The sequence below is a fragment of the Leptinotarsa decemlineata genome, unplaced genomic scaffold (assembly GCF_025532065.1).
Source record: "Leptinotarsa decemlineata unplaced genomic scaffold, Ldec_3_MD MMD2_tig00026307_RagTag_RagTag, whole genome shotgun sequence".
Taxonomy (NCBI): domain Eukaryota; kingdom Metazoa; phylum Arthropoda; class Insecta; order Coleoptera; family Chrysomelidae; genus Leptinotarsa; species Leptinotarsa decemlineata.
The window spans coordinates 9,583,620-9,609,418 of NW_027412681.1; the positions used below are offsets into that span (position 1 = coordinate 9,583,620).

At 35.8% G+C, this 25,799-nt stretch overlaps 1 protein-coding gene across 8 annotated transcripts; it reads left to right on the plus strand.

Annotated features, from left to right (window-relative positions):
• On the plus strand, positions 1-25,799 carry LOC111512272 (phospholipid phosphatase 1). Of its 8 annotated transcripts, none has more exons than XM_023168375.2 (3): positions 1-250; positions 6,046-6,524; positions 6,745-7,563. In XM_023168375.2, exons 1-3 carry the CDS (start codon positions 100-102, stop codon positions 6,880-6,882), a joined length of 768 nt encoding a protein of 255 aa, XP_023024143.2. In that variant the 5' UTR covers positions 1-99; the 3' UTR covers positions 6,883-7,563. The 8 variants fall into 8 exon arrangements, with proteins under 8 accessions (XP_023024143.2, XP_023024144.2, XP_074036969.1 ...); XM_023168376.2 differs by lacking the exon at positions 6,745-7,563 and adding an exon at positions 24,437-25,799 and having other exon boundaries at positions 4-250; XM_074180868.1 differs by lacking the exon at positions 6,745-7,563 and adding an exon at positions 23,985-24,359 and having other exon boundaries at positions 4-250.

Here is a 25,799-nt window from a genome sequence, read left to right on the forward strand (position 1 = left end):
AAATTATAGATTAAAAGTTTATTATCTAATACAACGTCGTTATAATCATTCAATTTGATTCATATTGATTTGTTTTTCAATTCAGTCATAGATGTGACGATGCCGTTAAACTGTTTTGGAAAATTCAAAATTGAAAACTGTGCTGAAAAATCCGATAAGTGTGCCCCGCCTAGAAAAAAATTTGTAGGGAGTATTTTTGGCCTGCACATTTCCCTGGCTAATGTGATAAACTTATTTATAAGTGCTGTCGGTGAGTTATTTTATTTCTCTCTTGACCTGTGAAGTTGAAAAAAATGAACCCTCATAAGTACTAGGATGTTCACTGTCTTTCAACTGTATCACCATATTCATCAAACTTTCCTCTTTTTGTTTCATACATTACTTATATGTCACACAGGTTGCCACAGCTGATGACGAGATTTTTTAATTGAAAACAAAATCTGTTTTCAAAACAGATTGTGTTTCCTACACAAGAGCATCCTCACAAAAATATTTAATTTTTCTTGTATAACGTCGTACAGATATATTTTTGAAAGTGAAGAGATTGTTCGTAGTTACAACTGTTTATATTTTGATCTCATTGACGTACATAATCAGGAACATAAATAGTTATACATGACAGTGTGACTGTGATATTATCATACTAGTGATAGATATCACCCAACACAAAATCTGCAAAAAATAACAGAATAAACATCTTTCAACATCCCGCTTCTGGAATTGAAACTGTAATATCATAACATTTATTGTAATACAAGAGAATCATGAGACTAGTAGTTCGCTGAGGGATTATTATTATTTAAAATATGAAATGAAATACGAATACTTACATTGACTGGGCTATCAGTGCATCAAAATGGGAGGGATGCGAAATGAAGGTAGGAGTTGATTATAGTTGAACAACTAACGTGAAAATGTCAGAAAAACTCCAGAATATTTGGGAGTGCCACATAGTGGGCGACATCTAGGTATTACAATTCGAACATCATATTCAAAGAAAATATTATTTATTGCCAAGGGCAATGATAGTTACAATGGTTCAAATAATAGGTGTAACCATCTATTTGTGAGTATGCCTATGTATCTCCATGTTTATGCCATCTCAGCACCAAATTTGATCCGCACTATCATGTACCATCTCAGCACTGTATCGCGAATATCATTGCAATATCCCTCTAAGTAAGACGTACCATCTCAACGCCAGACTGTGAATTGGGCCCCACTATTTAAAATGAGCTGCAGGTATAGTTGTTCCATGGTAGCTCCTCATTCGGTTGAGTCAAATGTCAAAAGTCAAAAGTCAAATTTAGAGTCTTCCAACAGGAATTTCTGAACTTTAATAATTGGGAACGGTTATCTTGTTAAAACTACATCTGTCAAATTAGTTGTCGTTTATTCAGTCTGTTTTGCCAAATCACCATGGAACACTTAGAAATAATGAAATTGTTCTATCAAATGTAAGTTCAGGCAACGTACCGTGCGCTTCGCCTATTTTACGGTTGCCATGAAGCATCGTCACTCTGGAACCCGCTTTGAAAAAATCCTACCTTTTTTTTAGCCTACTTTACCTACAAACGATACTTATGAACGTAGTAATGTTAATTTTTTTGTAGTTTTATCGGTTACTGAGGAAGCACTATTGATATTATTCAAACTACGAAATACAAATAATAATGCGCTAAAAAGGTTTGAAGAAGGTTCTAAATTGATTGTAGTTTATTGTAGTAACAACACAATATCAATTCATTTCATATTATTATTATACTATACTTATATTTGAAGTATAGCAAAAAAACTACGATAACAAGACTTCATAAAATAACAATTGTCCTCAAATTACAAACGATGGAGTTGATTATAGCTGAAATTAAATGTTTGTAATTACCATTAAACACGTCAAAAATGAATGGAATAAAATCGAGTATTTTTTAACTGAACTAACCTTACATAACCTATCTCAACCAACATATGTAACCTAAAATCTGAAGTGAAAACTAACTTATTTTAGAAGGCTTTATTTGGAAAAAAGCATCTACCCTCAACATCTAACCTGACTTCCGAATTCAAAAACGAACTCATGTCAGTATGTTGAAAATAATTCTCAATCTTGAACATCTAACATGAGTTCGTTTTTGAATTCGGAAGTCAGTTTAGATGATGACGGTAGATGTCTTTTTCCAAAAAAAGCATTATAAAATACGTTAGTTTTTACTTCAGATTTCAGGTTACATATGTACATATGTTGGTTAGGATAGGTTATGTTAGGTTAGTTTAGTTGAAAAATACTCGATTTTATTTCATTCATTTTTTTGTGTTTAATGGTAAGTACAAACTTCTAATTTCAGCTACAATCAACCCCATCGTTTGTAATTTGAGGACAATTGTTTTTTAATGATTTGAAGTCTTGTTATCGTAGTTTTCTTGCTATACTTCAAAAGAATATAAAATAAATTGATATTGTGTTGTTACTACAATAAACTACAATCAATTAAGAACCTATTTCAAAACTTTTTATCGCATTATTACTTGTATTTCGTAATTTGAATAATATCAATAGTGCTTTCTCAGTAACCGATGAGACTACAAAAAAATGAACATCACTACATTTATTAGTATCTTTGTAGGTAAAGAAGGCTAAAAGCGAGTTCCAGCGTGACGGAGCTTTGCCATAATCATCCTATCATGTGTATGTGAACAAACAAAATTGTCGAATTTGGGACAATATCAATCCACATGAGATCCGAATATACAGTGCATCGCAAAATGTCACTATTTGGTGTGGATAATGGGCTGGCAGCGTTAGAATTTTTTTGGGAGATTTTCTTGAGTCGCAGATGTCTGCGAATAACCCACAAACCACAGCGGTCCTCGAATCCAGCATAACCCATATCATCGTTCAAATTCAGCCTCATTTATGTACCAAAGTCATGGAAAATTGGACGTTTCGAATGCACTTTACCCATAGAAGCAGTGGCGGAAATTTGAACGATTATATATTTCACACGTAATGGCATCAATAGGTTGAAATTTCAAGATAGGCAGCGATCAATGAAAGACCCTATAGAACAAGTGTTCAATCAAAGAGGGGAAAAATGTTATTGGTGGAAATAATAAATTTCGAAATCGCAAAGTTCAGAAGTGCGTTCCTGTTTAATGGGTTTGAGTGGTAGCAGAATGCAACAGTGTTGCCAATGTGCGGGTAATTACCCAATTTGTATGTAACCTGTGTAAAACCCAACCAACTAATAACCCCCGTCACAAAATTATTTCAATTATTTTTTTTTGCATAACCAAGTTGGGATGGATTAGTTTGTTAGAGATTTTAAAAGCCCTGAAATTCTTACAGAAATCATTCGAAACCTAAAGAAGAACTGTTTAAAAACAAATTCTCCATTTTGCATGTGAATATACGAAGTATATAAAAAATTTGATGAGATGTGTTAACTTCTCAATGAATTCCATTCTTTGAATCAGATGGTTATGACTCCTTTTATAATGAAGGAAAAATCAATCAAAACGATGGTACCACCTTATATATAAAAAAAATATTCAGGTGATTCAAAGATTTCTATCCAAAATCTGAGAATAATAAGAATAATAAAATTACTAGTAAAAATAAATGGTAAAAATATTATTTTGAACGCTATTTATCGCCCCCCATCCCTTTCACCAGAAGAATTCAATATTCATTTACAGGATTATTTAATTAAAACACAGGCTGATGGGGGAATATACAATTTATTGTTGGAGACATCAACATTGATATTAAATCAGATGAAGATCATTGTAATAATTATTTAGACGATTTGAGTGAACATGGATTCACGTCACTGATTAACACTTACACTAGGGTACAAAAAACATCAAAAACTTGCTTAGATCATATCCTTTACAGAACATCTCATTATAATGACACCAAATCCTTTGGTGTTGAAAATGATATCATAGATCATTTTCCAGTTATTGCCACTATTGATTTGGATGGTTCAGAATGTGCTGAAGAACCTAAAAAACGACAAAGAGTTAAAAAAATTAATGAAAATATATTTCTTGATCTGATCAAAAATATATCTTGGGAATCATTTCATGAAATAGATGATATAGAAGCATCTACTCTCGACTTCACAAATAAAATAAGTAATGCAGTCAACCTTGCTACCCCTGAAATAACGATTAACGAGAACAAATACAAAAAAAGAAACCCCTGGATGACAAAAGGTTTAGCTACAGCAATTCAAAAGAAACAAAATCTCTATAGAAAATTTTTAACGAACCCTTGTAACACCCAAATCGAACTTGAATATAAAACATATCGACAGTATCTTCGAGGTCTAATAAAAAGAGTAAAAAAAGAGTATTTTGCGAACCAAATAAAAAACGTTAAAGATAGCAAAACAATTTGGGAGGTCGCGAATAAATTCACTAATAAACAACGTCCAAAAACGGAAATCAAAGAAATAATCCATAATGATAATCTTATTTGTGACAAACAGGAAATATCTAATAAATTTAATGAATACTTTTCACAGATAGGTATAAAAATGTCCAATAAAATCACAAAACCAAAAAACTTCTACGTAAAACGAACTTTTGTGAAGGATTCTTTTTACGTGAACCCTACCAATGAAGATGAAATAATGAAATGTATAAATGAATTAAAAATTAACAAAGCTCCAGGACTCGATAAAATAACATCGAATGTAATAAAACTTATCGCGAGGTATATAACAAAACCACTTGAATACTTGATAAATAAAATTTTCGAAACGGGTATTTTCCCAGCTTGTTGGAAAATTGGTCTTATTAAACCGTTATTTCAAAAAGGCAGTAAAAAACTTAAAGAAAATTACAGACCAATAACGCTTATTTCCACTTCAGCTAAAATTGATGAAAAAAACATCAAATTAAAAATAAGATCATTTCTTGACAAAAATAAAATCATATCTGATAGATAATTTGGATTTAGGGAGGGAATATCTGCAGAGCATGCCATTGTCGATTTAACAAATCGATTATATAAAGACTTAGATAACAGTAAGGTTTCAATTTGTATTTTTCTCGATTTAGCTGAAGCCTTCAATGCCGTAGAGCATAAAAAACTTTTCGATGTATTAGAAGGCTATGGCTTCAGAGGAATAACTTTAAAATTACTGAAATCTCATATAGTAGGCAGAATCCAGCACGTGCAAATTGACGACATCGTAAGTGAACCAAGAGTAACTGAATGTGGTGTACCGCAAGGGACTGTGCTCGGACCTATACTTTTCACAATGTACATGAATGAATTATTAGAAAACGAATCACAAGGTTACATCACGTTCTTTGCGGAAGATACAACTATTCAGTATACTGGAAACACATGGTAAGAAGCCAAAAATATAGCAGAAGATGACTTTGAAAATTTAAAGAAATTGTTCGATGATATGAGCCTCACCATAAATTTTGAAAAAACTAAATACTTATCCTTCAGCTGTAACATCAAAAATAAACCAAATTTTCATTGCCTCAAATGGAAATATATTTAAAATAGAAGAAGCTGAAAATGTGCGTTATTTAGGTATCGAAATCGATCGCTTTCTCAAGTGGGATAACATATACAAAATATTGTGAAAAAATTGCTATCAATGATCCACAAATTCAAGCAACTCAAAAATATATTACATTTATGTCGTCTAAAAATGCTATACTTTGCATTAGTGGAATCACTAATCCAATATGGCATAACGGGGTGGGGTGGGTTATTCAAGAATCACTTGAAAACACTCGAAACTACACAAAAAATTATTTCAAAATTGATAATCAATAAAAATCGAACTTACCCAAGTCATTTACTGTACGAATAATCTGGAATTTTTTCCGTGAGAAAGCTTTATATATATATATATATATATATATATATATATATATATATATATATATATATATATATATATATATATATATATATATATATATAAGGTACTAATTCTTCAGCATAAACTGAAAATTAATTTAGAAAATATTTCAAACTCAAAATTTGGAATCTAATGATATTTCTCTTTTCAGTAATCACACTCATAATCCTCACGGAATACGGAATCATCCCAGGACAAAAAGTAGGTTTCTACTGCGGTGATCCATTGTTTTCTCACAAATATACTGGAGATACCGTTACTCTAGAAATATTGGGTATAACGGCAGTTCTTTTGCCGGTTATAATGATCCTGATCACAGAAACGTTGATCCATCAGTCATTCAAAAGAATCAACATCTTCACGACATATTTGCTCCTTAGAGACTGTTTGGTTGGAACCGTCGCCGTTCTGTTCCTTACGTCTATGGCAAAAGTGCTCCTAGGAGAACACAGACCGCATTTTTTCGACGTTTGTGAGCCAGATACAGCAAGGAACTGCACTGAGGGAACTTTTGTGAAAAGTTTCACATGCACAAGTACCAAACATAGTTTTAATGAAATCGCAGATTCTTCCTTATCATTTCCTTCAGGACATGCGTCGATTTCTTGGTTCATAGGAATGTTCACATCGGTAAGTTAAAAGGTACGTTGAGAAATGTAAAGTTCGATTCTTGATTTGAAAAAAAAAAGTACATGGATAGAATAGCATATATTTAATGAAAACAACTGACAATTTTCAAAAATTATATTGAAGAAGAAAGTAATACAAATCATGAAATTATGAAACATTGAAAATGTATTGGCGCTACGAGGCGACTTCATTAATTCCAGTGGCGTATTTGCTTTTTCAGCTGCAGGAAAACCCAAAAAAACCTGCAGCACCACATCATCTGAAGATCTTAATTTGCCAATGTCCTCTCTTTCGTAAACCCAAATGTAGGATGTCTCCAGGGGCTCCAATAAGTTCAAGACATCGCCAGAATACTTAGTGACACGACTATCGTCAAATTAGAACCAGTCTGTTTGGTATTTGACCAATGCGCAATAATGGTCAGAATCAACGCCAGAATCACATTGAACAATGACTGCATGGAGATTATAATAGTGATCTGCTTGATTGAAGTGTTCATCTATTTCGAATCTTCGTAAGAGTTTGGTGCTTCGTCAAAGGTTGAGTCATGTTTGAAGATCATCAGTGTTATTATTAGATTGACTGTTGCCTCAGGTATACTCGTTTTCTTGTAATAGTTATAATAAGGGAGCCCCAGCGGGGATTTCGGGATTTAATAAAGCGCGGCAGATTGATATACAGGGGGATATCTTGTACCGGGTTAAGTACCTCTACCAAATATGAGCCCCATATATAAGGCCGCCTGTGAGGGATAAAGAATCAGATTAGTAAAAAAATTGATCATCAGAAATTCTCGAGCGCGTCAGAGTAAGGCAGGGTGAGTTAATTATCTGCTACAAAGTGTATATTCCAGTGATCTGATGATTTGAGAGTGACGTAAAGAAAGGGTAAGGCAGCAAAGTTGTAAAAAAATAACGTCATTTCGACATTCTCGAGCGTAGCTAATTTTTTTTATTTTGAAGAAAATAATTCAAGGATAACGAAAAATATATAATCTGACGATTTCGGCAAGTCGAAATAACAAAAATTCGTCGATGAAGTTCAATGCGTGCAGCTGTGTGATACATATATTTCCCTATCCGAGTTTCTATTCCTCTATTCATGATTAATTATGATTAATAACGTTATAAAATTTCAAATATATATATAAGTTCGAAAATATCCTTATAGGACGAAACTGCAGTAACGTTAGTTACAAATGAAAGTGGTAAAAATCATAGAAAGGTCCTTTTCCCTCTTCTTCATTAATTAATCAATTGATTATAAAAAATTTAATTTTTTTGAGCATTTTTTAAAAATTATTTTCTTATAAATACAAGTATTCTACTCAAAAACATACACTTATTAATTTGCATGTCATTTCCTGAGCTTCTCAATTAATTAAGTTTAATAAATTGAAATTTAAAATAAGAAGTATTTTTTTTGTCAGATTAAGCGAATCCCTCTAGATAATCGTCAGATTGTGAGACAGCACGTCTAAAACATAAAGATGAACCATATGTATTTCAATCTGACGCGCTTGAGTATTTCAAAATGGCGAATTTTTTTTGCACATTATAATAATGGCCGGGAGTTTGCATCTGATCGAAATCGTCAGATTATTGAATGAGAGTTTTTTTCATTGCACTTAACACCCATTAGAAAATCTGACGCGCTCGATTAATTTTTTCTTTTCACTTTCAACCCTTACGTACAACCACCCACATCATGCAAGCGATCAGATTAATATACCAACATTATTAAAAATACGTAGGACATTGATGCTATTAATATCTGACGCGCTCCAGTATGTCCATGCAACAGTATTTTTTTAAATATTTAAAAATCTATATACGCTTTCCCCACCGATGAAAAGGTATATATTATATAACATTTTCTTTTTTTTATCATCTAAGCTTTGCAACCTAATATGTCTCAATGACGCTCGAGTAAATCCCCATTTTGCATAGTGGGCTCCCCTGCTTTGACGCATATTTGGTAACACAGTTGATCATATTTTGATGATATTTTATATTTCATTGTGGAAATATCAAATATCTTTTCAACTGAGCCTCACTTAGAATCGTTATCTTTCGGACGATAACCTTTTCTAGAGTTCCAGTTTCCAGAGTATCTGTTTAAAAAAATCTGTTTTTCCGTTAATCAGCTATCGCCTCCACACGAACGACAACTCTCAGAAGTTGAGAAACTTTTTCGAGCTAAGGACTAACGAGGTCTTACCTTTTAACGTGTTATTCCTTACACGGAATATAATTGAAATATACACAGAACATAGTTGATACACAAAAATGATTCTGTGAAGGATTCAATATTTTATACCATTATTTTAGGTTTATAACCTTTCAAAATCTGAAAAAATAAAAGCTGAATCAGTAGAGAATCTGCACATTTCTCATCACGAAATTTCCCATACATAACTTTTTAATTGAAAAAAAAAGTTTTTTTCCGTGAGAGCTTAGGTTTTGAGAAAAAACATTTCGACTTGTTAATTTCTCATCAACATGCGAAATATTAGGAAACATCGAAGAAAAAAGAAAGTGATCAATTACAAAATGAAATCTTCACCCCAATTTATAGGTCATGCAAAGAAGTTTTTATTAGAATGAAACTGAAAAAAGCAACTGCTTTCAAACATATGAACAATTGACTATTGATGAAAATTTGACTAACATGAAAAATTATCAGGTGTACCTCTAGACGTTTTGAGCAAGAATACTCCTTCTCAACTCCTCATCAGGACACAAAGTCGTAATTCCATGCAAGAAATGAGTGTTTTTGGTTTTCCATAATTATCCAGGAAGGTCCTTTTGAAGAAAAATGTTTTCGTGCACAACTTTTGAATGTCTAACTGGAGATTGGTTGTGTACCCGATTGATACAATTTACATGAATACTCTTCCATATATAATGGACATTATAAAGTAAAAAATTAATATGAAAAGCGATGTATGTGTTGTCCTAAATAAACTTCTGTGCGTGATCAACACATGAAGTGTTGATATTCTGCGTACAAAGTGTTATATTGGGAGTTGATATGTCTGTTACTTGAGATGGATCATCAGGAATCCCACTATAATCCACCTTGAATCCTCTTTCATTTGCAATTTATAATAGTTAGTTCGAAGAGTTTGTTCTCTTGTGAACCATATGTATGTGTACCTACTGGTGACATACATTAGTAAGACCTCAATAATGCAGCCAATGCAGAATTGAATCTCGAACTGGACTCTATTGTAGATGTTGCTGAAAATTACAATCTCGTGTTGAATGAAAAATTGTAGCTCCCATGTTTGGAAATGAATCTATTCAAACAAAATTTATTGTACTCATCATTGTTGATGATGAAGTAATTTGAATTTCTGATAATCTAAAAATATTCTGATTGACTTTTCAAATTTTCACGAATTTGTGAAATTTGGAAGAGTAGAGCTACCTAAATTCCCACCAAGCTGAAAAGATTGTTTGAAATATGATTAAAAATGAAATTTCATAGTTCCCTATCTTTCCTCTGAATGGAAAACTTTTTATTCGAACTCAAAGGTCAAAGAAATGAGTTTTTCGCGATTTTCAGCAAAACGGTAAGTTTTATCATAAAAATACTTCAGACCATAAAATTATCTACAAAAAATATATCAATACTTCTTTTGAAGAAAAGAGAAATGAAACTTTCTATGTTTTTACCACTTTTATTTGTAACTAACGTTACTGCAGTTTCGTCCTATATGGACATTTTCAAACTTATACAATAAACTAACAATGGTTCATTACATTAGCATAATTGCGGGTTTCTTCAGAAAAAATAAGGTGGAAGTGGCATTCAGACCACATGCCAGGTTATCTCATTTCCTTTTCAATGACAAATATAATGTGGACAATTTGAAGAGATCAGGAGTTTATAAGCTCAAGTGTCCGGAGTGTAACAGTGTTTATGTGGGACAATGTGGCCGAAATTTCCAAAAACGGTATGCTGAACATGAAAGGTCCTTCAGACTAGGAAAAAATGATTCGACATTTTCAAACCATTCCTTGGCATGCAACCACAAGTTTTCGAATCTAAGCGATTCGGAAATTTTGTACTATAAAAGGAAGGGTTACATACTCAATTATTTGTGGAATTGGCCGCGGTGGTAGTGTGCGCGACTCACGATCGGAATACCGTGGGTTCGATTCTGGCCCCGACCAGATATTTTTCTCGAGAGAATTTATCTGGTTGAAGCTGGAATGATTCTGCAACCGTGTTAGGAATCACACGTTAAAAGGTAAGACCTCATTAGTCCTTAGCTCGCACAAGTTTCTCAAGTTTTGAGAGTTGTCGTTCGTATGGGGGCGACAGCTGATTAACGGAAAAAAAGATTTTAAAACAGATTTGGAATCCTTGAAAATTCACAAGCATAAATGTTGCGGGTGCAACCTGTGAAATGATCTAATCGATTTAGTTTACTCGCCGGTTTTTTAATTGGTACATCCGCATTGTTAACTGTAAATTCAGGTACTCAATCAAGCCAAGTACGTCTATTAGTACCTACAGGGGTGGTATGTAATGGCTAATGTAATGAACCATTGTTAGTTTATTGTATAAGTTTGAAAATGTCCATATAGGACAAAACTGCAGTATCGTTAGTTATAAATGAAAATGGTAAAAAACATAGAAAGTTTCATTTCTCTTTTCTTCATTATGATTTCATACCACGTAGTAACGGCTACATCCATCAATTTTTCGAACTATTTTTCTATCGGTCATTGTAAGTTACACTATAGCAATAGAGCAATTCAATTTGACAAATACAACTATTGTTGACTTGTATGACTCACTGCTCGAACTCCAACTGAAAAAACTATTTTCTTCTTGAAACCAGGAAAAGCTCAACATCAATCGGAAATATATTCATCAAAAAGTGTATCTGCTATCTGCAAAGTATCAAAAGCATGTACTATTTTTACACGCAATAACTGGCTGTGATACGACATCTGCATTTTACAGGAGGGGTAAAATAATGGTTTTCAAAATGTTTGAAAAACAAAATTTAGTTCAATGTGTTGAAGTTTTTAAAAATAGTAAATCAACTCGACAAGAAATTATCACTAACGGCATTCGCTTCCTTCTTTCTATGCGTACGAAGCTCCTAAAAAACTACCTGCTCAAATAAGTATATATATATATATATATATATATATATATATATATATATATATATATATGCATGTTTCGTTAAAAATACCAAAAGTAAAAAACAAGTACAATTACCTTGTCTTCCTCCAAACTCATTTGCTGCTCATCAACATCTTTTTCGGGTATATTACCAAGTTCAAGTGTGGAACTTTCAAATTTTATTTTTAATCATATTTCAAACAATCTTACTGATTTTCAGCTTGGTGGGAATTTAGGTAGCTTTGAATGTCTGAATTGACGGGACTAATATACAATTCATCAAGAAACATGCAGCAGAGTTCATTGACTTCGAAATTCAGAGATACAATTCATCATGTCTTACATTAATTTTTAGATTTGAAGTGGCTTGCAAAAAACAATACTTTCAGAATTCAATTTCTGAACCAACATTCGTAACGTTGTTAATCAAAAATATATGATTCCTCTAAGGTATCCATCGTATCGAACTAGTATTTAAGAAATACATTTTTGGTTCAATATTTATAAACTCTTTAATATAATACTCCCTCAGTTCAGAGACAATAACATACTTTAATCCAAAATACAACTCATAGCATTTCCTTTCCATAAGTGTCATGAACTTCATTGTTTTTCTCTCTCGAAAGGTTGTATGCGATATAAGAACATAAGCTATAAAGATCGGAGTCATGTTCTAACAGATCAGAATCCGGGTTTATGGGCCATGGTCAGATGAACACTGAAGTATCAAACGTTTCGTCTACTACTGCGGTAGACCTAATCAGTGATATGGGCGTTGACTGTGAGGACGATGGTTATGTCTCGAAATCCCAGCAACGATGGATTTTTTCTCTCTAAACCTTCAATTTGAGTAAATGCCAGAATGAAATATTTGTTTTTGAAGCATTCATGAATGAGAACAGTTATCATTATTGAATTGATTAAAATTTTCCGAAGGTTGAGCTGGTCGTACCCTGTCTTCGAAACTCCGATACATTCGGAAGGGCTCGCCAGCATTATAAACCAATGACCAATTTCCAAACCGAGAGGTATTAGATTATTGGGTCCAAAAATCATGTGCTCCAAGCATGCGCAGTATGAGTCAAGACTGGCATTGCGGCAAGTCAGTATGATCCTAAGATTAGAGAGTAGTACTCTCGTAATTTGAACAACTTCTTCATCAAAGTAGTCTGGATGGAATATGCAAAGTTCGGATAAGAAGTATCGAAACTTCAGTTTTGTTTTTCCCTTCTTTCGAATGGTACACGTTTCGCCCGGAGCAGGGAATTTCATAAAGAAAATCGTCTCACTTTGAGGATCGACAAAAGCTATGTCGGGATCATTAGTTCATATCTGTCTGTGGGTGAGGAACGAGTGTTATCAATGAATCAAGCAACTCTCGTTCATCACAACGGATTCAATATTCCGGAGTTTCGTCATTACCGGAAGAGTGTCAAAGGCGGTTATAAAGCACTCTCAAGGTCGCGTTATATCGGTGAATATAGACTGAGGACGCATATGCTGAACATATCAACTGCAAATGCATAAAGGTTCCAAACACCTCAAGGCAGGCCCTTCATCTGGTATGAGGGACCTCTAGACACCTCTAGACATCTAGGCCCCTCAGTTGCTGACTTGAGCCCATTTGATCCAACGAAAGCAAAGGTCAGTTGCTTGAATGACCCGGTGTCTGCAACGTGTTTAAAGAAAACGCATAGGCGTATCCTTGTGTGAGTTTACTGCTGAATGGATTCTAACTTGGTTGTGGTCATCCCTTTCAGTGTCAATACTCTGTACCCTGCTTTTTCCTCCGTCACGGACTATCCAGAGGAGAGAATTCGAACTCCTGATAAATTTTCTGGCTCCAGCTGAAACCATTTTGTTATGGAGGCACTTGAAACTCAAAAGTCTACGGCAACCCAGTTGTCGGGGAATGAATAACTGTGGAACAGCTGATGCAGGATGCAAACTACAGGTCATTACGTCTAATTGGTATAGCTCCTCTCGAGTCATCTTGATTACTCCCAAAAATGATTATACTATGATAACCTTAGAATACTGTATAACCGCTATAGTTGGACACAGCGTATGGGTTGTATTTACACAAGGCTGAGTTATTGATCGCATATTTTCATATATTCAAACATTATGATGTGGGAGTTAGCGAAAATCGTTTCAAAGTTTCGAAAGTCTGACAGAAATATTCGGAAATGTATAAATTGAAAATAAAATCCTACATTCTTTTTGTCCCTTTCCGAATTATCTTCTCAAGTAGAAGAATCTGAATACTGAAATGATCTGAGTTGAATAGTCCTTTGATATAAGGGAATAAAATTTCTAATAAAGATCTACTATAACAGAGCAATCTATAATCCTTGAATTGTCCATCCTGACAGGATTCTTGAGCTTTTCCTGCAACGCTCAATTCAAGGTTTTTGGGTTCAACAAATATCTGCTGAATTCAAGAGTATTTTTCAGGAAAAGCTGTTCACTGATCGAGCAGAATAATTTTCCAAACAGAGTCCTTTCATGCAAGGAAAGGTCTCCACTTATTAGAAATACTGGTATTAACATACCTCAAATATTCGCCTACGAAATACTCCAATAACCATGTGGTTATTACTTCAAAAATATAATACATGTCACAGGTATTTTATTCGACAAAAAATATACAAATTACAATTCCATTTTCAGTATGTTGTTCACGCCAGACTGCCAACTACCAACGCTGGTTCTTTCATGAAACCATTTCTGATATCGGTTTGCCTGACATGGTCGCTTATTTGCTCTTTGACAAGAATAACCGATAGAAGACATCACTGGTGGGACGTCTTAGCTGGGACAACAATAGGAATTTTAGCTTCCTTGTATAGTACTGGCATAGTTGCAAAAAAACTTTGGGAAATGAAGTTCAAGAATTTCAGTGTTACAGCAACGAATGAAGAGGGTCGCGTTGAAATTGTTTAATAATTCTTCACTCAAGAAGAATATATCGATGATTTTTTTATTATTGTACGGAGTTCGAAAACAAAAGAAACCATTGTTCAATTTAATTTTAGATACATATTTTCCTAATGAAATCATATGAATAATAATAATAATATTCAATCAGTTCGGACTTCCATTGTCTAATTTAATAAAAATTGATTTGAAATCCCTGAAAAAATCTGTGAACAATTGAAAAGATTAACCGAAAATTAACAATTTTATTGAACAAAAACTGAAATTACAATGAAATAACAAACGAGCAACAACCAAAAAAAAATTTAAAAATTGAATATTAAAACGAGCTGAAAATTAAAATATCAAAAAATATTATCAACAAGAAATGAAAATTAAAAATTAAAAGATTCCAAACCTGTTATGTCACGACGTTTTGATTGTTGGTATACACAATCGTCTTCGGGTGATAACTGGACTTATTCCTCCGAGATCTGACTATTTGTAGGTCATTCGAGTGCTTTCACCTATCCCCTCTTCCCTCTCTCCGCTTCATTGGTTTAAGCGGGAGATGACCGTTTGGCGGGAGTTGGTCATTTTCCGCTTGATTAGAGGTTTCCATATGTTACGTATCTCTTACGCTAGCTTGGCTAAATGCGTTATTGGACAACATATACGCGGAATTTCCTCCCAAACCAGTGTTCCTCCTTGTGGGTGATTTCAGCTTGAGCCCACTTGATGTTATGTTGATGAGTCCAAACATGCTCTACTATTCCAGATTTGCTGGTTTATCCTCGCTGTGTGTGTTTCTTGTGGTCAACAATGCGAACTTTCAATGGCCTCTTAGTTTCACCGATGTATGATTCTCCGCACTCGCAGTCCGCGTTTGGTGGCCTGGTTTTCGTGGGACTGCTACGGATAGTGTTTCCAGATCTGGAACAGGTCCTGATGTTATACTTGAATCCAATCATACTTATCCTTTCCGATAATCATCTGATGTAGGGATTATTGGAAAGGATAAGTACTGGTTGTGACGGCTTCTCTTCCATGTCGAGCTCTTGCGGTCTCCTAGCTGAAGCCTGTCCTACCATTACTCTGGAGTAACCATTTCGTTGAAGGTCATTTTTGATGATGCCTAGTTCCTTTTCGAGACCTTTATTTGTATTACAGAGCCCGAAAGTACGGTCTACTAGACCGTGGGTCCTATCTTCGGCGGCGGGGCTACATAGCTCTTTCCTAGCCTACTAACGAAGTGGTGGAAGTGGTTCTACCACCCGTTGGCGCGGCTGGAGAGGAGAGTCGCATCTTGCCACCAATGGAGTCAATCAGAACACGCAGGGGCTCCACAGAATTAGGCCCCTGAAGCCACCAGAACTGGCTTGCTTGGATGCGGAGGTTGATAGTGTTCTAACAGAAGAGGCTGACATCTGGCAAATCAACACAACCGTGTATAGAGCCGTCTAATCGCTTACCGAATCGGAAAGACGCAATCCCGGCCTTGCGATTCGGAAGATTGAACGGCGTGTACATAAGATGGAGGCTAAGATCACGTCAGCGAGACAACACGCGTCTCGTATCCAATGTGTGATGGATAACAGGCCGGCCAACCAGCCTTTCACGCCTGCAGTGTGGCCAATAGCCGCCAAACTACGACGTACTCAACACTCTTCAAGTTAAGGCGTGCTGCTGACCACCATACAGCACTGCCTTGATAGAATACGAATGCTAGTGGCTGCTAAGAAGTCACTAGTGAGGCGAACGAGAAGTATCGCAAAGAACTTCAGGTTCCGTGAGAAACCTTCCCGCTTATTCCAAGAGCCTCCACGTGTTGTGGATAATCCGTCGACCGCTGATCAGGTGGAATCCTTCTGCGAGGATATCTATGAACACCCGCAGTCATTCAACTTAGACACTCCAGCCCTAGTGCAGTTCGAAGCTTTCAACAGAGAGCTTCGACAGCCTGAGCTCAATGAACTGCGCAACTCGATAACCTCGGATGCAGTTCGAAGAGCCCTTGTGGGTTCCAAGAACTTTGCTGCTCCAGGCCCAGATGGGTTGAACACTTATTGGTGGAAAAACTACCAAGCACCCACCGCCATCTGGCCAGAGTTTTCAATTCATGGCTGGACGGTGAGCAGCCGATTCCATATTGGTTGGTCGAGGGACGGACCTTCTCATCCACAAAAGCTGAGATTTGTCGATTCCTAAGAATTATAGACCGATAACATGCTGGAATTCGTGTTGTAAGTTGTTTACAAGCATCTTATACTCACGAATACTCACCGCAGCTGAACAAGTGATTGTACGGATATATGAGCAGAGAGGAGTCGCCGGATGTGAAAAGAACCTGCTCATCGTTAGATGTGTAACGCGTAACCTCTCTATGGTCTGAATTGATTACTATAAGGCATTTGATACAATATCGCATTAGCTCATCTAGTATTTGCTCAGATGCCTTGCGGTGCCCAACAAAATAGTGAGATGCATTGAACAATTGATACCACACTAACAAATTCACTTCACCATAACATCTGCATTAGTCCAAACAGGGTGGGTTACTTTCAGAAGGGGTGTATTTCAGGGCGATTTCCTCAGTCCCCTTCCCTTCTGCATCCCACTATTCCCATTATCCGTTGCGCTCAGAAATACTCGAGGGTATAACTGTGGCACCCCCGGAAACCGTAGGCACAAGGTCACCCATTTGTTTTATATGGATGATCTTCAACTTTATAAGGATATCCATCAGTCCTTGAGGGTAGTGGAAGAGTACACGCATGCTATCGATATGAAATTCAGGATAGACAAATGTGCAATGGTCCATCTCAGAAGAGTACGATGCGGGGACTACGGAGAGGATGTGCAGCTCGTAGATGAAAGCATCCTACACCATTTGGATGTCGGAGAGACGTATACTTACCTTGAGATGGAATAACACCCCTCACAAGTATCAGCACAAACTTCGACAGATCTGGTTATCGAAATGTCGGGAAAGAACAAAGTTGCTGCAACAAATATGCTTGCCGTTCCAATCTTACTCTTTTCGTTTGGGGTAGTGAAATGGACTCGAAGGAGCTGCATCGACTCGAAAAATGATGCATCTCTATAAAAGTTTGCATACCAAATCGTCGGTTTCACGTTTGTACTTTCCCCGACAACAGGGAGGCTATGGACTTTTGAGTTTGGACTGTCTACATGACAGAATGGTACTGAATGTAGCCTGTAAAGTCATCAGGAGTTCGGATACCCTTCTCTGCACGGTCCGTGACCATGAGAGAGCAGAAATTGGAGCATTTCTTTCTAGGGCAGCTGCCCGAGCAGCTGATGAACTTTGTTTAGTTTTCGACACTGAACGAGGTGACCACACCTCTGTCAACGAGTTGGAACCAGTTTAGCGAAAAGCTCATATAAACGTCGCAGAGATCACCTTACTCCTGCGGAAACACAAGAATAAGCCAATGCATGGGGTCTTCTTCAACAACGTTGGAGACCTTGGCTTATCAAAGCACCTGACTTTCCTCCGGTCGAGTGGGCTGAAGTCGGGAACTAAGGGGTCCATCATGGTTTGTCAGGATGGTGTCTCCAACACCTTAGTCTACCGCAGTCGCATGATGGGTATAGAGGTTCCTGACACAAGGTGCAGGGCCTGCCTCGAGGCGCCCGATTCCCTAATGCACTGTCTATCAGCATGTCCAACATATGCGGTCTCGGCCTATATCCAGCGACATGATGCGGCTCTAAGAGTGCTATAATACCATTTACGGCATTCTTACGGTATTGACGAGACACCGATGTTTCCCTACGCTCCGGGGGTATTTGAATCCGTTGTGGGGAACGAGAAGTGCCGTATTTATTGGAACTACTCGTTCCCCACCCTCAGGTTCATACAAGCTAATAAGCCTGATGTAGTCCTTCTCGACCACCAGAGCAAAACGATATTTGTCGTGGAATTTTCAGCTCCTGGCGAGAAAAATATCGTCAGAAAAGAGGAGGAAAAACGGTTAAAATATCGAGATTTTCTCTTCGAACTCCGCAGACTCTATCCAGATCACTCTGTCGAGATGGTTGTTCTGATTATTGGAGTCCTTGTTGGAATGATGCCCTTTCTACTCTAGAATCTTAAAATCATACCGTCTTGCCGCGCTAAGGCAGAAATCTTAGCCGCACAGATGCAGAAGGCTGTCATTCTTGGCTCACTGCACTTGCTCAGGGCACATGATTCTCGGACCCAATGATCACTCACCCCACGGTGTGGGGAGTGGTCATTGGTTGATAATGCTGGCACGCCCTCCCGAATGTATCGGGGCTTTGGTATACGGCCTGACCAGCGGACATTACGATGAAAAAAAATGGTCTTTATTTTACGTGGCGGAGTTTAGCGAAGCGCTATACTTCCACTCAACCACGTTTGAAAAAAAAAGAAACATTACAAAAAATAAATGGCAATTTCAGGACAATAGTAAAATGAAATACGAATGTTTATGTTTGAATCACTGTTGACTGAGCAATTCAGTTTTAAGTTTACTTTTGAATAGCGGTAGTGATGAATTTTTCAAAGATTCACTGAATGAATTATACACTGTAACAGCATGATACGTGTAGCATCGTTCATAGATAGTGCTGTCATGATTCGGAATGTCGAAATTATTGTTAAATCTAAGTTTTCTTGACAACAACTCACTTATTTACCAAATAAGTGTGTTGTTGTTTTTTATCTGTTTGTGAATGAAACAGGCGAAATGCAATTTCCTCCTATTCTGCAGTTTAAACCAATTCAATTGATTGAAAGGTTCACATGATCTCTGTAATTCAAGCTGAATATTAGTCTAATGCAGGCGTTCTATTCTTTCTGAATTCTTGCAGAAGTTATGGAATCGATACAAGGGTTATAGACGACATGGCAATAAATAAACATAGGTAGAATCACTACGTCTGAAAGGGTAATTTTGAGCTCTGTTACGCCAGCAACGCAAAGTGCGGAAATCGCATTTAGAAAATGCTTAAATTAGGTAGTCAAAAATTAGGTGCTCTGTAACTTACACCGCAACTCAATAATCAAAGTGGCGTTGCTAGCATCACATAATGCTAGCAACGCAACATAAGGAAAACAATAATACAATAATAAATATTAAGAGAACACTATTAGGTGCGCGAATAAGCGAAAAAAAATTCGAGATACCTGATTTGAGAAAAAAAATTAACAATAAGCAATGAAGTCTTGAGATACTCGTAAACTAATACATAGACAATCATTATAAAGTGCTAATTGAGTGCTCACTAGATATTTATAGTTAAAGTAGATTATTTAATGCCTATGGGGCCCATGGACCTGAAAACCACCATAATTGATGTACTGAGTTTTCATAGTACGTTATTTAATGAATGAGGGCAAGAAATCAAAGTGCTCACTAGATAAATAATAGTAAATCTAGATTCCATAATGCCTATGGGGCATTATGGAAAATCACTATGACTGATGGACTGAGTTCTTACAGTACGTTCCTCGATAAGTGAGGGTATGAGAATGAAGTGCTAATTAGATGCTCATTAGATATTTATAGTGAATCTAGATTTCATAATTCATATGGGGCTTATGGACCCGATAAACACCGTTAAAAAATGTTTAAAATATGTTATTTTCGTTAACCAGCTATCGCACCCCTACGGACGATAACCCTCAGAAATCGAGGCTTGTGCGAGCTAAGAACTAACGAGGTCTTACCTTTTAACGCGTGATTCCTAACACGCATTGGGCGATAGCAAGTGAAAATTGAGCGTTCAGCCTGGGGCTTGAACCATCGACTCACACATCGGCTGCTTGACTGAGTGAACAAAGCATCCACGTCGAACCGCCCGGCTACCGACCGAACGGTCGGTGAAAAGGACCATCTCAGTCTTCTACAGATTGATCGACAGTGAGTGTTCCTTTCACCATGTTTTTTGGTTAATTAGGACCTAATAGTGTTTCCTTAACATTCATTATTTTATTATTATTTTCATTGCGTTGCTAGCATCACATAATGCTAGCAACGCAACTTTGAGTATTGAAGTGTGTTGTAAGTTACAGAGCACCTAATTTTTGACTTCGGTACCTAAAAAGCACCTAAAAAGTACCTAATTTTGGCATATTCTTAATGCGATTTCCGTACTTTGCGTTGCTGGCGTAACAGAGCTGTAATTTTGAGAGACCTACTAAGATAGTGTCCGTTTGAATACAGTTGTTTCACAGTACCGTAACTCGAAAATGTTTGAATAACAGTCACTTAAACATGTGATTTTTTGACTACTGGTACGTTCGAACACTCACTCGCCCTGTATGAAAACCGATTTCAGAATATCCCACGAAATCGTCAACTCCTTTCGAAACAGCTCTACTTACAGGCACTCAATCATTATTTAATGGGAATCGACTAGAAGGCGACACAAAAAACGAATATGGAGATAATTCGACGCTACCATAAAAATAGCGTACTTATAACGTGTCAACCATCAGCGGCAACTTTGATGAGCTCGTAATGATCGTGAGGCATTACCAAGTTGACCCGTTGACCCGCGGTCAGTTCGCGGGCTGTCAACCTTGTCCTGTCGCCCATTCAGGTCGAATTGCAAAATCGACATTGAGTCTTGTTTTGTCTTTTAGCTGACTTGTAGATGGTCAGGAGAAACCGATTAAAATGGTCGATGGTTTCAAGAAGACAAACAATCACTGATATCAATGATAATAAGCACAGATTTTGATGAAGTCGAGAATGTCAAGAACCACAAAAATTTTTGTCACATATCTATGTTATGAATATACCACAAAAATCCCGAGTTTTTGTCATATAATTTTATAAGAAAAGAATTGGATACGTTAAACACAGAAGGGAAAAGCGTCATATAATGTTTCTATCAAATCTATTGAACAACAGAATTGTTATTGATATCATTCCGGTAACACTCATAAACAAACTTTATATAATATTCTCTAGTGACATCTCTCCAAATAAAAAAAACCGATACAACCAATACAATGAGCTTGGAAAAAAAATCTATCTGTTCCAAATATGTTTTTCCGTTAATCAGCTGTCACCCCCATACGAACGACAACTCTCAGAAGTTGAGAAACTTGTGCAGGCTGAGGACTAAAGAGTTCTTACCTTTCAACGTGTGATTCCTAACACGTTCAATAGTCATAGTTAATCTGCTGAATTGGGTGATACATTCTCAACAGATTTTTTTCAGAAAAATTTTTTTTCTTTAATGCATTTTAATGTACCTAACATGTAATTAGGTGTTTTTATAATTGTCTGTTTATATGTGCGTTAGTGCGTTGATTTTAAAAACGGCTAAACTGATTTAATGCTTTTTTCACCAAAATTTTGTCATACAGGGTGTTTCAAATTCGATCCTCACCATTGGGATCTCGGAAACTATGAGAGATACGAAGATGCCGTTGAGAAAGTTCTGAAATTCCCAGTATATCCGGAGATATCCAGGAAAAACAGAAATTTCTTTAAATGATTTTCATTTTTTGCTGGCCTTATTGTTCTAATTGCACTTCCACATTGCCACTTTTTTCCTACTACATAATGGTGTTTGCAGATTTGCTATCCGACGTTTCGTCTTCCAGCCACCATTATCAACTTATTTTTTTCTTATAGGCGCTACATTGGATTCTTTCAATTTTGAATAGAATAAAATTTGACCTTTCCAATGATGTATCATGAGTTATTATTCTTTTTCGAAAAATTAGAGATATTGAAAAAAATTAATTTTTATCATGATAGACTTTGACTTTGATGTTTCTAAATTTGACTTTCAATTTGTTACACTCAATGACATTTTGTTATTATACATGTCATTAAATTTTTGGCAACAAATGGCTTTCACGAATGAAGAAAAAAGAGATATGATACAATTTTATTACAAATATGATAGAAACAGTGTTAGGACATCGTGAGTGTCTTTGAACTTGAACTATGTTCGATTTTCCTGTTTTCCTGGAAAATGTAATTTGGACAGATGAAAGCACTTTTACTAATTGTGGGATATTCAACCGAAATAAGGAACACATTTTGGAGCATAAACAACCCCAGGCAGTTCCGAGAAATTCGACCTCAAGTGCGATTCGGTGTGGGCAGGAATTTTTAAAAATAGAATTTTGAGTCCTCATTCATTTGACGAAATTCTGAATGGAGAAACCTATCACCAGTTTTTAATGTCGATTTTCAAAGACTATTCGGATGATCTACCTTTGGCTAACTATAACAACATCTGGTTTCAACATAATGGTGTTCCACCACACACTACCAGGAGACTATCTAATTACCTGACTGAAAGGTTTGGGGATAAATGGATAGGGAATAATGGGCTGGTGAGGTGGCCAGCAAGGTCTCCAGACTTTTATGGATACATTCTTATGGGGTACAATGGAAAAAAAAAATTATGGTCAGAGGGAATATAAAAATATTGAGAACTTTCAGCACAGCATTGTTAGAGAGTTTGGAAGATTGAGGGGGAGGGAAATTAATCGTGTAGTGAATGATATTCGAAGAAGGGCACAGTTGTGTACATGAACAAAGCCAGAATTTTGAGCATTTGCTGTGATTTACTTTTGGCTTTATATTTTAGTTAATTATTGTTATTTGTTCGAAGTTCTATTTTCATTGAAAAGAACACAATGTCTAAGTTACCTCATACACATTTCATTTATCAAATTTTGATTGTTGATTCTGTCTCCGTATTTTTTCATTGGCTTTTCAAACGAACCAAACTCGGTGGGATTTTGATCCAATAACTTGAACTTACTTCGATGTGGTTGACGTCTTCCGATATACAAGTTTAAATACATTTCCGATGTCCTAACAGTGTTTCTGTCGTATTTGTAATAAATTTGTATCATATCTCTCTTTTCTTCATTCGTGAAAGCCATTTTTCGCCAAAAATTCACTGACTCGTACAATAATAAAATGTCATTGAGTGTAACAAGTTGAAAGTTAAATTTAGAAACATCAAAGTCAAAGCCTATTATGATAAGATTTTTTTTCAATATCTCCTATTTTTCGAAAGAGAATGATAACTTTTGATACATCATTGAAAAAAGAATCCAATGTTGCGCCTATAAGAAAAAAAAAGCTGATAATGGTGGCTGGAAGACGAAACGTCGGATAGTAAATCTGAAAACAACATTATGTAGCAGGAAAATAGTGGCAATGTGGAAGTGCAATTTATTTTCGAATAATTTGAAAAATAAAGCCAGAAAAAAATAAAAACCATTTTCCGAAATTTCCGTCTTTTCCGGATATCTCCGGATATACTCGAAATTACAGAACTTTTTCAACGACATATTGTTAGTTAGGTGAATGCGCAATTCCCCGCAATTCCCCAATTTAACCATCTTTGTATCTCTTATAGCTTCCGAGATTCCAATGGTGAAGATCGTATTTGATTTATTCAAATCGATTTATGAGGTAGTCAACTATACAGCTCTCAATGGTAGCATTAGAAGTATCGACATTTCAGCATTAAACAGGAAGAAGGATATTGCATTCGTTTTGGGTCCAACAAAAAAATTCGAAATAGGTAATTTCCAACCTGCTGACGTTGACACTGAAAGAAAATATATTTATGAACCAACCATCAAATTTTTCAATGAGATATATAAAATTAATTGTGGGATGAAAGTCATTATTTTTTTTATTATTCAGTTCAGTTCAGAATTTCTATGAAAACTGTAAAATCTATTTCTCTTGAAACCTTGAAGTATCCAATAAAAGTGGCTATTTTTCATTATTGTTATAATTCATACTGATGTATTCTCTATTACTATTTTTGATAGTATTAATATGAATGTATTCAATTTTCAGTACAAGGATCAGTCAATAACAATTTGAACAATCTGAACAAATTCAGGAAACCCACAAAGGACAGCCTATGGGTGGATATTACTGTTTTATTCGCAATATTCACATTATAAATCAGAACAGTGAGGGTAAAATGGATTTGACAATTTAGGTTATGAAAATGTAAAGATGTGGAAATCTCAAATGTTAGAAATCTTAAAATGTAAAAATGGAAATGCAAACATCTAAAAAGTAAAAAAATTGTAACAAAAGATAGGTTAGGTTAGGTGAAATGTGCTATTATTTGCCATGATTTCACAATATTAATGATGGAAAGAGTGTTTACTGTTATAATAGTTATAATTATTTTATTCCTTGTTTTTTACATACCACATTTTATGGGAGAATATTATTGGAAATTCTCAATAAATTTGAAGGGTAGTCTTTGCTGACGAGTCAAGAACAAACCTGCGAAGTTATTTGGGTAAACAGCAATACGAAAGTGTACTCTTATAATACAAGGTATTCCAATATATTGATGGGTTTGATTATCATCATCCACTACATTTCATTACATATAATAAAACAAGACATTATCAATAGAAATGGTAAGACTAGCCGTTTTCAAAATGAGGTTTACTAATAATCACATTTTGGAGAAGATAAAATTGTGTTAATAATTAATTTTGAAAATTGCAAACACATTGAAACTCTTGAATAATCAACAAGTGAAACAAAGCACGTAGGAGGCTCTAAAGTTGCAGTTTGACAGACTCTCAGTCATAGAATTTTTAATCTAGTAAAAAGAAAAAATTTGAAATTTGACCATGGAACCCTAAATGAGAGTGTGATTGGAGACAACTACCGTATGAAACCCTTATCTACAGTGAGGTAACCCCTTTTACCAAGGATGTGACCATTAAAAAATTTTGAACAACCCAAGTAAAATGGTAGAGTACATTACGAAAAAACAAATTGTGACATTGATATCAAATCATGGAAAAACAAAATTCAGAATTATTATCAATCTTATGAAACGTTGCATAAGCATCGCTTAGGAATTTTTGAAAGACGTCAAGGGCGGGAGTCTCGTGGTGGCCGTGGTAGTGGACGGACGTGCCGATAACGTCCGTCCACAAATAAGGTACGCGGATACCATGTGCTATCGTGGGGCTCCGTTTTGTGTTGTGATAGTCCATTGAATAAATATTGAAATGTGTGAGAGTTTTAAAAAAAAGTGAAGTTTAAGGGCCCCTTTATTCACGCCGGTATACAGGCCGGGGTGGTTCGGATAACCATGTAAAGGGGCCATATATGTGAATTTAAAAATCTGAAGGTCTCCAATAAATTTATGTAAAAAAAATCGGGTCTCCTGAGCAGGAGGCGA

What these genes read in the sequence shown, in the direction of transcription:
- LOC111512272 (XM_023168374.2), top strand. Translation starts at nt 100, where the DNA reads ATGCCGTTAAACTGTTTTGGAAAATTCAAAATTGAAAACTGTGCTGAA. An exon ending in CTTATTTATAAGTGCTGTCG is followed by an intron (nt 251 to 6,045) that starts GTGAGTTATTTT and finishes TTCTCTTTTCAG; the next exon opens with TAATCACACTCATAATCCTC. An exon ending in TCATAGGAATGTTCACATCG is followed by an intron (nt 6,525 to 14,345) that starts GTAAGTTAAAAG and finishes TTCCATTTTCAG; the next exon opens with TATGTTGTTCACGCCAGACT.